This window comes from Schistocerca nitens, chromosome 1, assembly GCF_023898315.1.
Source record: "Schistocerca nitens isolate TAMUIC-IGC-003100 chromosome 1, iqSchNite1.1, whole genome shotgun sequence".
Lineage (NCBI taxonomy): Eukaryota > Metazoa > Arthropoda > Insecta > Orthoptera > Acrididae > Schistocerca > Schistocerca nitens.
In genome coordinates, this window is record NC_064614.1 from 305,194,189 (window position 1) to 305,208,477 (window position 14,289).

General features: G+C 38.8%; 1 protein-coding gene across 3 annotated transcripts in view; it reads right to left on the reverse strand.

Annotated features, from left to right (window-relative positions):
* LOC126248427 (TBC1 domain family member 13) overlaps positions 1-14,289 on the reverse strand; it is a 249,466-nt gene that overhangs the window by 208,062 nt on the left and 27,115 nt on the right. For all 3 annotated transcript variants that reach the window (XR_007545487.1, XM_049949412.1, XM_049949398.1), the window contains 2 exons: positions 10,708-10,833; positions 2,636-2,792 (listed from right to left, as the gene is read on the reverse strand). Coding sequence is in view for 2 of the 3 variants with exons in the window: in XM_049949412.1 (XP_049805369.1) it covers positions 2,636-2,792; positions 10,708-10,833 (283 nt within the window). In the remaining variant the exon portion in view is untranslated. The remainder of the gene's footprint in view (positions 1-2,635; positions 2,793-10,707; positions 10,834-14,289) is intronic.

Below are 14,289 nucleotides of genomic sequence, written 5' to 3' on the forward strand. Positions count from 1 at the left end.
ACAAACTATTTCAAATAGCAAAGTTTAGCACCTATGGTCTGTTGCAAGAATTCATTCAGGATGTGGAAACTGAATTAACTGACTAACAACTGATTCCAGAAGACTGATTGAGTAAAAAAAAAAAAAAAACCACAAAGATCAGTCTGAACTAATTTTCATTCTACTACAGCTGCATGCACTAATTCACATCTTTTTTAACAATGATAAGTTCTCACACACATCTTCCCAGGAGTCACCAATTATAGCTATAATGCATTCTTATTTTGTAATATATTTCACGCACTTCTGAATATGTTCTCTTTTAACACATATATTTATATGAAATTATTAGGCTGGTAAGTTCTGGCAGATCTCCACCTAGTCCCTGCAATTCCACCTGGAACTGTACTGAGGATCTTTAGCGATGTGATGTTACTTTGTGAATTTGTCAACAATGCAGACTTTTGCTATGAAAAGAGTATTACACCTCTCAAGCCACTCATCACATATTCATGTAATACATCAGGAATGGTTCTCATAAACTTGCATGAACACAATTCAACAGCCCAAATGGCACATTACATATTCTTGAATGTGACTATGAAAGCCACATTGTATTCCACAGTCACATATGTCAAGCGATGTAATGATTAAACACATAATCATTTTTTTTTTTTTTGTGGTGGGAAACAGGGTATGACATAAATGTGATGACAGTGCTGGGAAATTGAAAATTTTGTTTGAAGCAGATGACTATGTGGTAAACAGGACAAACTGAATAGGTATAAAGGCACACAAATTCTTAGAAATCAGTTCTTTCTCTAGACTTGAGTGGAGAATGCAGCCAATATACATTATCATCTACAGCATAGTAGGTAACGGGCGAGTTGTGGTGCCCTGAAAATATTCTAAGTTTGGAGTTGGCATGGCCACACGGGTCACTCGGCAAGACAGGGCTCGTCAGCAGCCACATGGTGCCGAACATTAGCAGGAGCAAGAGGAGTAGCCCCAGGGTGTGGTCCAGGCCGACCGCGTGGCTGGGAATTCCATATTGACACTGTGTCGAGGACTGTGCTTTGTGTTGATGAAGGAGATTTGTATGCCGGGAGTGCCAAAGGTGGTGGACTTTGTGAAACCTTAATGGCAGACATTTCACAGTTCATGTAGAAATTAATAATAGCCAGTGGAATCATGATACCTCAAAAAGAAATATGTACATTACCATTATTTGCACGACAATTCTGATGGTGTAATCTGATTTTCAATATCTTTATTAGTTTAAAGTTTAGTATCTGACTGTAAATTAGACAAGTAACACGCAGCAACGAATTTCCAAAATATAAATGCTTCATCTGATTTTGTCGATTGATGTGTCTTTAGAAAGCTATTAGTGTAAACCTAAATTGGTATGAATTGCAGGCATATAATTTGAATAGTACATGGGTTATTCGAGGTCAAAGTGGCTGATTACTACTGAACATGTCAAGCTGTAAGTACTCCACAGTTACACGAAAAAACAGTAGCAGCATGCTTATCAATATATTTATTTGTCTATGTCTTTGTTTATATCTGATATATACTATTCATGAAGAAATTGGTCAAATATTTAGTGTGTTTTAGAAAGCACAGAGACATTAAGCTACTGGCCTACTTTTGCTTCTATTCCTTTGATATATGTTGATTTGATTTGTTTATGTATTTAATAATGTGTGTTAGAGCATGTTTATGGTACAGCCGTAGGAATATTCATTTAATTTCAAGTTATTTAAATGTAAATTCAGTATTTCGTATGTGTTTCAATATGTTTGTGAGTGTGCGTTGTCTTGGAGACATGGTGGGACTACTGTAGCCAATCACAGTGCTTGTTACTACGGTAGGCGACTACCGAAGTCAATGGAGAGACTCTATGGAAGTGAGGGAGGAGCATTGGATCACATGGGACACGAGAGAGTTCTGGACGGGAAGGCGCAATTGAGGGTCGCATGAAATACTTGGAGAGTGTTGAGAAGTTTGCGCGCGGTCGCAGGAGATGGAAATATTTCATAAAGCCAACTTGTGCACTTGTGAAATTTCCATGGCTTGTGCAGTGAAGACATAGTCTGCATTTAGAAGTGAATATCTCGCGAGCTATGTTGTTGTTCATAACTAATTACGTGAAGTAGGAATCTATTGCTTCCCTGTTATTAAACTTATACTTTATTTAACTGCTGGACCATCGACACCAATAAGTGTTTTGCAGTAAGAAATGGCATTCTTAAAGGTACTTCTGCTATTGTACTCATTATTTAAAGTTGTTAAAATAGTACCTGCAGATTTTATTTAATTGCAATCTCTCATTTATAAATTTCTATTTTACATTGGAAATTCGCAATTGCTGAGTGATTGGAACCTTCGACCATTCAATTCATGCGTATATTCATATTGTATACTGTAGACTCAGTTGTATTTGGCATGTAATGTGACAACTATGTACCCCAGCCCCTAGACAACGAAACCAGCCAAAACTTTTAATATTTCAACTCTGAGTCTGAGGGTACGTAGTTGAGGGCCACACACTTTTATTTGAAAGCCTGCAAGCAACATGACAATTCTGTACAATATAAATAAATATTATGGTCTAACATCTTTATAATGAGACAAAAATGGAAAAACTTACCTAACATCTTTGTCTATTTGCAAGAGAACTTCATTATCCTTGAAAAAAGTTTGCCACTTGCTGTCAGGATTTAAATTCAGAGGATGATCTGTCAATGTAACATCAGTTCGACATGAGTCATCATCATCTGCAACTCCTGGCATCACAATCATTTCCTCTGAAAATAATAAACCAAAGCAAACCTATAGCCTATTGGTTAGATTATAAATATTTCCATTTACTCAAAGTTATTTTAGAGATCTATTGTGTAAGTGTTAACAAGAAAATAATAATGTTCACATAAAAACAAAATACATGTTCTTGGTATCAATTAATATTAGAGAGAGCATAAGCAAATAATATTCTGTACAGCTGAGATGTTTCAGCTAGCAGTTAACTGAATAGATATTTGTGTATTAAAGCTTGTTATAGTCACTCTGAAATACAAGTAGGTCCACATGTCTAGCTAAAAAAATACCACCAATATTAATGTGCCCATATATTTTTGACAGATAACAATTACCAGTCCTCTTACTAATTAAAACACAGCTGCTGTTACTTTCCAAGGGACTAATGTTTGAAAAAAGGAGTTCTCCCTCTATCTACAGTCGGTCACATTCACCAGAATACCAACTAACTATACATATGTTTGAACAACAGAAAAATCCAGGATGAAAAGGATAGACTGCTACTCGCCATATACAGGAGATACTGACTCACAGATAGGCACAACAAAAAGACTGTTATACATTTGAGCTTTTGGCTAAAAGGCCTTCTTTTAAATTAGAAAACACACACACACACACACACACACACACACACACGACCACTGTCTTTGGCCACTGTGGCAGGACTGTGCACAGCAACTGCATTTTGATGGGAGAAGCAATCTGTGGGTGGTGAGGGTGAGGAGAAAGATCGGACGGGGAGAGGGAGCGATAACAGGGTAGGGGTGGTAGGTGTAGTGCTGCTTGAGTGAGCATGTGAGCATGCATGGATGTGGTGGGGACACGGTAGGGCTGATAGGTACACGGAGGGGGGGGGGGGGGAGGGTTGAGGTTGGGGTGGGGAGGGGAGAGGGAAAGGAGAGAAGTACAGAAGGGGAAAAACACTGTTGGGTACATTGGTGCAATAGAAGGCTGTGTAGTGCTGGAGTGAGACCAGGGAAGTGGATGGGTGGATGAACGACAGAGACTAGTAAAGATTGATGCCAAACAATGGAAATTCCACATACAAATATCAACAATGTAGGAAAAGACAGATTGCTGCTTACCATAAAGAAGTCATGTCAAGTTGCAGACAGGCACAATTAAAAGACACTCACATATAGCTTTCGGCCAGTGCTTGCTTGTGTGTGTGTGTGTGTGTGTTTTACTGACTAAGGCTGCGGCCGAGAACTATATGTGAGTGTCTTTTAATTGTGCCTACCTGCAACCTGTGAGGTAACAGGCGAATTGTGGTGTCCTGAAAATATTCTAAGTTGGCGTGGCCGGGGCCCGACAGCAAACACGTGGTGTCAAACGTTAGACGGACAAGAGGGGTAGCCCCAGCGCATGGTCCAGATGCGTGGCTGGGAATTCCATTGTGATGCTGTGTTGATGGAGACACACTGGGAGTGCCAAAGATGGCGGACTTTGTGAAACCTTAATGGCAGACATTTCACAGTTCATATAGAAATTAATAGTAGCCAGTGGAATCATGATACCTCAAAAAGAAATATGTACATTACCATTATTTGCACGATGATTCTGATGGTGTAATCAGATTTTCAATATCTTTATTAGTTTAAAGTTTAGTATCTGACTGTAAATTTTACAAGTAACACGCAGCGACGAATTTCCAAAATATAAATGCTTCATCCAATTTTGTCGATTGATGTGTCTTTAGAAAGCTATTGGTGTAAACCTAAATTGGCATGAATTACAGGCGTGTAACTTGAACAGTACATGAATTATTCTAGGTCAAAGTGGCCCATTACTATCAATCACGTAAGGCTATAAGTACTCCACAGTTACACGAAAAAACGGTAGCAGCATGCTTATAAATATATTTATTCATCTATGTCTTTGTTTATATCCTATATATACTATTCATGAAGAAATTGGTTAAATATTTACTGTGTTTTAGAAAGCACAAACACATTATGCTACTGGCCTACCTTTTGTTCTATTCCTTTGGTATATGTTTATTTGCTTTGTTTATGTATTTAATATTGTGTTTAGAGCGTGTTTATGGTCCAGCCAAAGGAATATTTATTTATTTAAAGTTATTTAAATGTAACTCCAGTATTTCGTATGTGTTTAAATATGTCTGTGAGCGTACGTTGGATTGAAGACATGGCGTGAGTGCTCTAGCCAGTCACAGCGCTCCTGAATGGGGAGACTGGGATGGAAGCGAGTTCTGGATGGTACGGCACAGGAAACAGGAGTAGGTGCTGGACGCAACGGCGTGGCAGACACACGGTCGCGAGAGAGATATGGAGAGAGAGAAGCGGTTTGCGCGTGGTTGCGGCACATACAAATACTTTGGAGGGCCGACTTGTGCACTTGTGAGATTTCCGTGGCTTCTACAGTGAAGATGTAGTGTGTATTTAGAAGTGAATACCTTGCGAGCTACATTGTTGTTCATAACTAATTACGTGCAGCAGGAATCTATTGTTTCCCTGTTATTCAACTTATATTTTATTTAATTGCTGGACCATCGACACCAGTAAGTGTTTTGCAGAACTATACTGCATTCTCAAAAGTACTTCTACTGTTGTACTCATCATGTAAAGTCATTAAGAGAGTCCCTGCAGATTTTATTTAATCTTTCATTTATAAATTTAAATGTTACTTTCATAATTCGCAATTCCCGAGTGATAGAAACCTTTGACCATTCGATTCATGTGTGTATTCTTATCATATACTGAAGACTCGGCAGTATTTGGCCTGTAATGTGGCAACTATGTATCCTAGTCCTTAGACAACAAAACCAGCGAAAACTTTTAATATTTCAACGTTGAGTCAGAGGGTGCCTAGTTATTGGAAAGTCCGCAAACCTGATGTGTCTTCTTTACAGTAAGTAGCAATCTATCTTTGCCTACAAAGATTGAGACCAGAACATTACGAGAACACAAATCGATCAATGAATCTTCCTCACAATTCTACTAGTGAATGACGAACTCTACTAGTAAATGATTTCTCAGCACCTTTCAATCAAGTCAATGGTCTCTCCCGTCTCCTCTCACTCTACGTATACCCACTCCACTTCTACTCACAAACATGCTGCTGTCTGCTATTGACAGGTGACACAACAGAAGTGCAACACATATGCTACTCTACCATTGTAACAGTATATTCACCTTTCATTTCCAACAATGGAAAATCCGGGATGGAATGTAACAATATTATGAAAAGGATTGTTGCTACTCACAATATAGCAGAGATGCTAAGGCACAGAAAGGCACAACAAAAAGACAGTCTTTTTGCTGTGCCTATCTGTGACTCAGCATCTCCACCATATGGTCAGTGGCAACCATCCTTTTCATAATATTGTCACCTTTCATTTCAATTATTTTCTTTTCTTTTTTCTTTTTTTCAAAATAAAATTCAGGCATCAGCTGTGCAATTGGAATGTTGATTCCATTTAACCATACCAATGGATTAATCTGCCATCTTTGGTAGTTCAGACATTAATACCTTCATCAATAAAGCACACTGCCATAACATATCACAAAATGTACATAGTGCACACAATAATAATAAATAACGATTGATAACTTATCATGAATTAGTTACAGTTATTCAAGGTGGTACACTATTGTGATTAATTCATGCCAAGTTATCGCTTTGCAGTTATAATTATCACATAAACTATGTTCATTTTGCAGTATGTCTCAGCATTATACTCCACTGATGGTATTGGTGCCTCCTAAACCAATACTGAACTTCCAAAATGACAGACTAATCTGTTGAAACTGGTTAAGTGAAATAAACATTAAAATTGTACAACCAATGAGTGAAAGTTATTTTGGGAAAAAACTGAAAAAGATAACAGCTATGAACAAAATTACAATAATTTCATATTTTCTCGTGCTATTGCTACTTGTTTATAAATAAGTGTATTACATATACAGATGATTTAAGAGGAAAGGAGGGAAAGTTACTATATAATACAGTGTACCTGGTGATGTCATTAAAAATGGTCAAAAAGGGTGGGGAGGGGAAAATGGCCGTACTTTTTTACTAAAGGAAATAACCTGACATTCACCTCACTGAATCTGAGAAAAACACAAAAAATATAAATCAAGATGGCTGGACAGTGGCAGAAAATTTTATCCTCCCAAACATTGATCCTATGCTTAACTACTTTACAGCTTTGGTTAAATATTACAGTTCCATATTGTGAACATCATTACTGAAAACAGAAGGTATAATACTTCTGTTAAAACTTACAAGGTTGGGGGATATGCTTGATGTAGAAAACTATTTACTGACATTTCATTCTCGTCTGTGGGAGTAACTCTTCAGAGTAACTCTCTCTACTTTCTGTTAAAATTATTATAGGTTTCACAAATTTCTACTGCATCTCCGTACAAGTGCATGGTAATGTGTTATCTTGGCTATAACTCTAGTCTCACAAAACTTTATTTCGCACTGTAAAGCAGGTTTTGCTACAGCAGGTTATTAGTTAGTCCAAAGTAACAGTTTCTCTTATGGTCAGATAAATAATATTTAATATTTATTTTTGTGGTTCCAAACTAAACTTGACAACAATTACATAAAATTTTATACTTACCTGTTGTCATCAGTGGATGATTAACATCTTTTGTAGTTAGAAGGAATTCATTTATTTTCCTGGTACACTTAAAATTCCCTTAAACTCTATGTACAAAACAGGATCAGTGTATAGTATAATTTTAACAGAAAGGAAGAGGGAACGGAACGGAACGGAACTGAACTGAACTGAACTGAACTGAACTGAACTGAACTGAATTGACATGGATGCCAACTTTGCATGAAGAAATCTAATGATCAGTTACTTTTAATTCAGAATTATGCCGCCAGTAAAAAATATTCATATGTATTCGACATCACATGATGAATGGTGGTGTCCTCTCTATTGCTGCTACAAAAGTAAGCACACCTCACACACACACATGACCACCATCTCCAGCATCTCGGGCCGGAATGCAACATTACATGGGATGCAAGCAGCAATCTGGAGAGGGTGGGGAACGGGAAGGGATAGTGGCGTATGTGTGTGAAGAGAGACGAAAGCTGTCTGGTGGAGCGTGCAGGGACAAGACTGCCAACAGATGCGGCATCAGGAAGTTGTGGGGCAGAGTGGTGGGGAACATCAGAACAAAAAAAGAGAGGGGAGGGGAGGGGAGGGAAGGGGAGGGGAATGATGGGCGGATGTTTTGGCAGAGGGCTGCAAATAAACAGGGTGGGAGACAAGAATGGGGAGGAGATGATAGGACAGAGGGGGTGAAAACTGTTGGGTGGAGGGTGTTGGGTGTGGGGACAGTATGATACAGTGGGTTGAGGGCAGAAAAATTATGGGAGCAGAAAATGTGTTCTACAAATAACTGCCATCTGCCCAGTTCAGAAAATCTGGTGGTAGAGGGAAGGATTCAGATGGCTCGGGTAGTGGAGCAGCCATTGAAATCAATTGTGTTGTGTTCAGCTGCATGCTGTGCCGCAGTGTGGTCTACTTTGCTCTTGGCCACAGTTTGGCAGTGGGCATTCATCCTGGTGGACAGCTACTTGGTAGTCATACCAATACAAAACAATGCACAATGATTGCAGCAGAGTTGGCAAATGACATGGCAGCTTTCACAGGTGCCCTGGCCCCTGATGGGTTAGGATAAACCTGTGACAGGACTGGAATACGAAGTGTTGACTGGGTGGATTGGGCAGGTTTTGCACTTGGGTCTTCCTCAGGGATATGATCCTTGTGGCAAAGAGCTGGGATGTTGTGGAGGTTGCATGGACAATGGACCACCACTTTGGGAAGGGTGGGAAGTATCTTAGGATGTCCCTCATTTCAGGGCATGACAATAGGTAATCAAAGCCCTGCAGAAAGGATGTGGTTCAGTTGTTCCAGTCCGGGGTGGTACTGTGTGACGAAGGGAAACTCCTTTATGGCTGGTTTTTGGAGGTGGTGGGGGGATTGGGGGTGGTGGGAGGATTGGGGCTGGGAGGGGAAATGGCATGGGAGATTTGTTTTTGGTCTAGGTCTAGGGGATAGTACCTGTCTGTGAAGGCCTTGTTGAGACCCTCAGCATACCGAGCAAGGGAGTTGTCACTGCAGATACACCATTCCTGGAGAGGAGGTGGTCAACATCTAGAAAGGTAGAGGAGTTGAGGAGGACCATGTGAAGCAGATGGGAAAGAAGATGTTGAGGTTATGAAGTAATGAAGATATCATCAATGAACCTGAACCACAATAGGGGTTTGGAGCTTTGGGAGGCTAGGAAGGTTTCCTCTGCATGGCCCATAAAAAGTTTGGCGTAGGAGGGTGTCATGCAGGCGCCCATGGCTGCGCTGCAGATTTGTTTGTATACCTTCCCTTCAAATGAGAAGTAGTTGTGGGTTGGGATAAAGTTAGTAAGGTGTATGAGGAATGAAGCAGTGGGTTAGGAGTCTGGACCACTACCCACTACCTCGTTCCTCATACACTTTACTAACTTTGGGAGTCTGGACCACTACCCACTACCTTGTTCCTCATTCACTTTACTAACTTTATCGTAACCCACAACTACTTCTCATTTGAAGGGAAGGTACATAAACAAATCCATGGCACAGCCGTGGGCTCCCTCATGGCACCCTCCTAAGCCAACCTTTCTATGGGCCATCTAGAGGAGACCTTACTAGCCTCCCAAAACAACAAACCTATAGTCTGGTTCAGGTTCATGATCTGGACCCAGGGCCAAGACTTCCTATCACCTATCAGCATGCCCTGAAATGAGGGACATCCTACCCCAGATGCTTCCCACCCCTCCTAAAATGGTCTTCAATTGCCCACCCAACCTCCACAGCATCCTAGTCCATCCCTATACCACTCCCAACCCAAACCCCTTGCCACAAGGATCATACCCCTAAGGAAGAACCAAGTGCAAAAACCTGCCCATTCCACCCACTAAGCGCTTACTATTCCAGTTCTGCCACAGGTTTAGCCTACCCCATCAGCGGCTAGGCCATCTGTGAAAGCAGCTATGTCATTTTATTATTTCCTATATCATTGCACAGTTTTTTATATAGGTGTGACTAACAACCAGCTGTCCACCTGGGTGTACGGCCTCCGCCAAACTGTAGCCGAGAGCAAAGTAGACCATCCTGTGGCACAACATGCAGTTAAACATAACACACTTGATTTCAATGGCTGCTTCACTACCCTAACCATCTAGATATTACCCTTCACCACCAGCTTTTCTGAACTGCGCAGATGATGCTAAGCATACTTACACAAAAAATGGATACTGAGCAATGGTAGTTTAAAAGGATTAGATTGTCATTGTTCATTTCTTGTGTGATTTTTCTGACCGACAGTTTCCTTTTCAACAATATTTTTCTGTATAGTACATTGTACAGAAACATAACAAATTAATGTATGAAAGGTAAACTTAGTGAGGTGCTACAGGCTGATTGCTACAAGTCTGGAAAAGTTAAGATGCTCCTGAACAAATAATGGCTTTATGATGTATGAATAAAGATGAATAGGATGAATTCAGAAAAAAACTTTACATACCTTAATCACTATAAAGCACTGAAAAACCACTGATTGTAAAGCTCTTTCTATTTTACCATTTTGATATTATCACAAATTATTTGTACATAGTTATGAATAATTTTCTATTGTTGGTAATTGTCAGATGATGGCCTCATCTCCTGGACTACTGCTGACAGTATAGACATTTTGCATGTGTCTCGAATACTGTAAATTATTTTCCACTCTGAAAGTTGTTCTTCATCTTTTTTGATACTGTCACTATGCTGATAACAGGTACTTAACATAGAAGTGACAGAAATCATGCAATTGCTCTTGCATAAACAGAAAATAATGAAAAATTAAAAACGAAGTTTCATACACAGAACTTTAATACATACCAATAAATTGTCTGTACAATTCTCTCTTCCTACTTAAGGTTTCACTCCATGTACAATGAGTTGGTGGTAAGTAATTGAGCAGAAGCTTCCAGCATAACGCCCTTCTGCCCTGTTCATCTGGAACTCCTTGAAAATAATGTAGTGACAGTTATGCAACAGCAAAGTAATATGATATTACTAAATACTACACAATATGTTTACAATGTATAGTTCATATGGTGTAATGTCAACCTACATAGTAATTCTATAGGGAAACTGACAGACTGTCTGTATGCTTTTTATATGACACATTCATGATTGAAGAAAGTGCTTATCTAAGTTGTAAAAAGGGATTCTTACTGACTTTGAAGTCAGAGGGGCAATATTCTTGAGAAAGCAAAGTTTGTAAAGGGTTCAAATGGCTCTGTGGAGAAAATGTATTGTGTGCTGATTAATAATACCACTGAGAGTAGTCATTGTGGAATCTGCAGAACTTCATGTGATTACCGTATACTCAGCAAGCTACAGAACTGTATTTGTGGAAAGATATGTCACTGCCATACAAGAAGAACTTTGACTATAATGGTTGGTAAAGGGTAATAAGAATGCTTACTGATTCAGTACATCACATTAGAGGACAGATATTCTTAAACCAATGGTAGGAGAACACAGTGCATTGTCTCTGTCACATTATCTGACAAATGTTTTCATGTCACTCTTTACCAGTGTTTTTTTTTTTTTTTTTTTTTTTTTCAAATCCATCATTGGCAATCAATTCATAGTAATAGGTGGTCACAACAATGAGACTTGACAATTTTTGTAAGTCTACACAAGACAAACAACAGAATCACAAACACAGGCAAAAACATTATTAAGTCATTCATTCAAAGTGCGCTGCACAAAATACCTTCAAATAGCTTAAGACTTTCAAAGAAAGAGATCAAAAGTTTTGAGTAACAGCAACAGTAGCATGAATCCACAACGAAATGAGGTTACAAATCCCATAGTAACACCATTAAGCATGAAGCATCTGAACAGGAGAAAAGATGGGAGGGAGGCAGGCAAATGACAGACCAACAAATTGATATAAATATGGAGGAACATTTGCCCTCAGGACAATTCTACAGTTCCCTAACATGTGTATACAAAATTACATCATTATCATGTTTAAGCGAGTCACATATTTCTAATTGAACTCCATTCTATTTAATCAAAAAAACAGAGTTTATGTCACACTTTCCTTTGCACAAAATCAGCATTTCTCAGGAGAGCTGAGAGCAGAGTAGTTAATAAGGGAGCCACTGTGTTCTGTTCTGATCGTATCAAATCAACTCTTTATCATCACATAACATGCCTCATACACTCAAAGTTTGTGACTTAGGTGACTTGAGTAGGTTCTAACACCGTATACAGACTAGTAAAATTAATCCAAACTGATAATTTATATGATACTATTTCTTCATAAAGATAATATTTTACACGGTTATCATATAAAAAAACAGCCTATAATATAACAGCATTTACTTTTCAGATAGTTTTTAAGGTCTTCTTCACTATTTTTTAGAGTGGGTCACATTTCCTCTTTCAGACTTTATTTATAAATTTCATGCCAATATAATGTAGAGTTCTACATAAAGTTTTTGTCTGAGGCTAGGTGACATGTAACTTGCTCTATGAGTAGTCCGATATTGATGCAGGAAGCAGTTGCTCTTAAAAAGTTATGGGTTTCTCTTCATGAAAATGAGAGCAGACAACCTTTATCGGCACTCTACAAGTTTGAGTACATTAGTTTCCTCAGATTCCAAGAAAATGGTACTACACTTAATGACAAACAAAATATGCATAATATACAGTTTTCACACTTAAATCAGTGACATTATATAAAAGCCAGAAATATAACTAATCCAACGGCCTTTTATGATCTTATTGGTAGTTCCACCAATTATTCATCTTCCTCGCAAATTTCAGTGAATACAATGCCATAAATACATGTGATCCACAAGCTGAGCTTGTTGGGAGGCTAGCATTATAACAGAATTTTTCTTTTCTCAACACAAGCCGTATGAGACACTCTGGTTCAGTAATAGGAATATTTCTGCTCTTGATATCTTCTTCTGTTCTCCTGGTCTCAGAGGCATTGTTGAATGGGATGCAGCAGTTTTTCACACCCAGATGGCCTTTTCCCAACCTGGCATCATCATATAGCAAAGTAACAGCACGAAAAATTTGCCAAAACAGATGTCGAGCATCATAGATTCACAACTCCTACAGCACCATCTTGTAGAATGAAGCAGCAAAGACAGAGAGAGAGAGAGAGAGAGAGAGAGAGAGAGAGAGAGAGAGAGGAAAGGGGGGGGGGAGGGGAGGGGGAAGTGTTAAGTCCATAATTGAAGAAAGCTGGTTCCACTGTAAAATGAAGAATGTCAGTTGTTGGTACAGGACAGATGGATGGTTCCATGCAGCTTTAGATACAGACTTTTTGCAGGTAATCTCATAGATTGTTCACAAAAAAAAAATATGTGGGTAACAAGAGACTGCATAGCTACACCCCGCCCTCCCCAAGCTGAAGGCATGCTTTCCTGGTGCTCTATGATTTTCATTATTTTGAAGGTGGTAAATTGGTGCTAAAGTGTTCATCTTTGAAACACTAGTGTAGAAGGTGTCACGTTTTTATTTATTCATTTTTTTAAATTTATACACCTAGTACTGTGTGACCAAATTGAGGAGCCAGTCTCCACAGTCGTGAAACGCGTCAGTTGTGTATTTAGCTAAGTAAAAAATTCTTGCATTTTGTGTGTTTCTTAACATATTTAAGTGAACTGCCACAATTTCCTCTGTGTGTAACCACATGGGTCTGATTCAAAATCCTAGTGGCTAATAGTTTATTGTTCTGTGTATCATGAGATATTGCATATTTCTCAACATTTATAATAGCCATGCAATATAATAAAGATGAGGATTACTCTGCCAGTAGTAAAGTGACTGACAGGGTGAAGCAAACTGGATAGAACTTGGCACAGGCAACAGAAAAAAGCATGCCACACAACATAAAAGAAAAGAGTGTTTCCAGAAACAGTGAAAACAATTTACGCCAAAGGAGTAAACCCTGATCAAAAATCTCACATGAGTTTACACCAAAAGATGGGTAGATCCACCTCTGGCAGGTGTGCCCAGATCCCTTGTGCGTAAATCAACTATACTCAAGGAAAAATGTTGTGCATCGTGGAGAGCTTTATTCTCAATATTCCAAGACTCTATTCATCAATAAGCCAATAAACATATTACTTCCTTAGACTTCGCATAATAACCATGATGGAATCATTTCTCATAACAGCAGTTTTGACATATACAGAGGAATACCAACAATATTTCCTCACGTGTATCATATACAAAAGAAACGAGAAGGCGGAAAAAAGTGGTATATCATGTACCCACCACTACATAGTACAACATGGCTTGTGGAATAAATGTGTTGACTGCTTATAAACATGACAAAGAAAGAGACAGAGACTTCTTTTAATGCTAGATTAGATTAGATTAATACTTGTTGCACAGTTAATGAATACAACACTTCATAATGACCTGGAACATCTTAGTTTAACA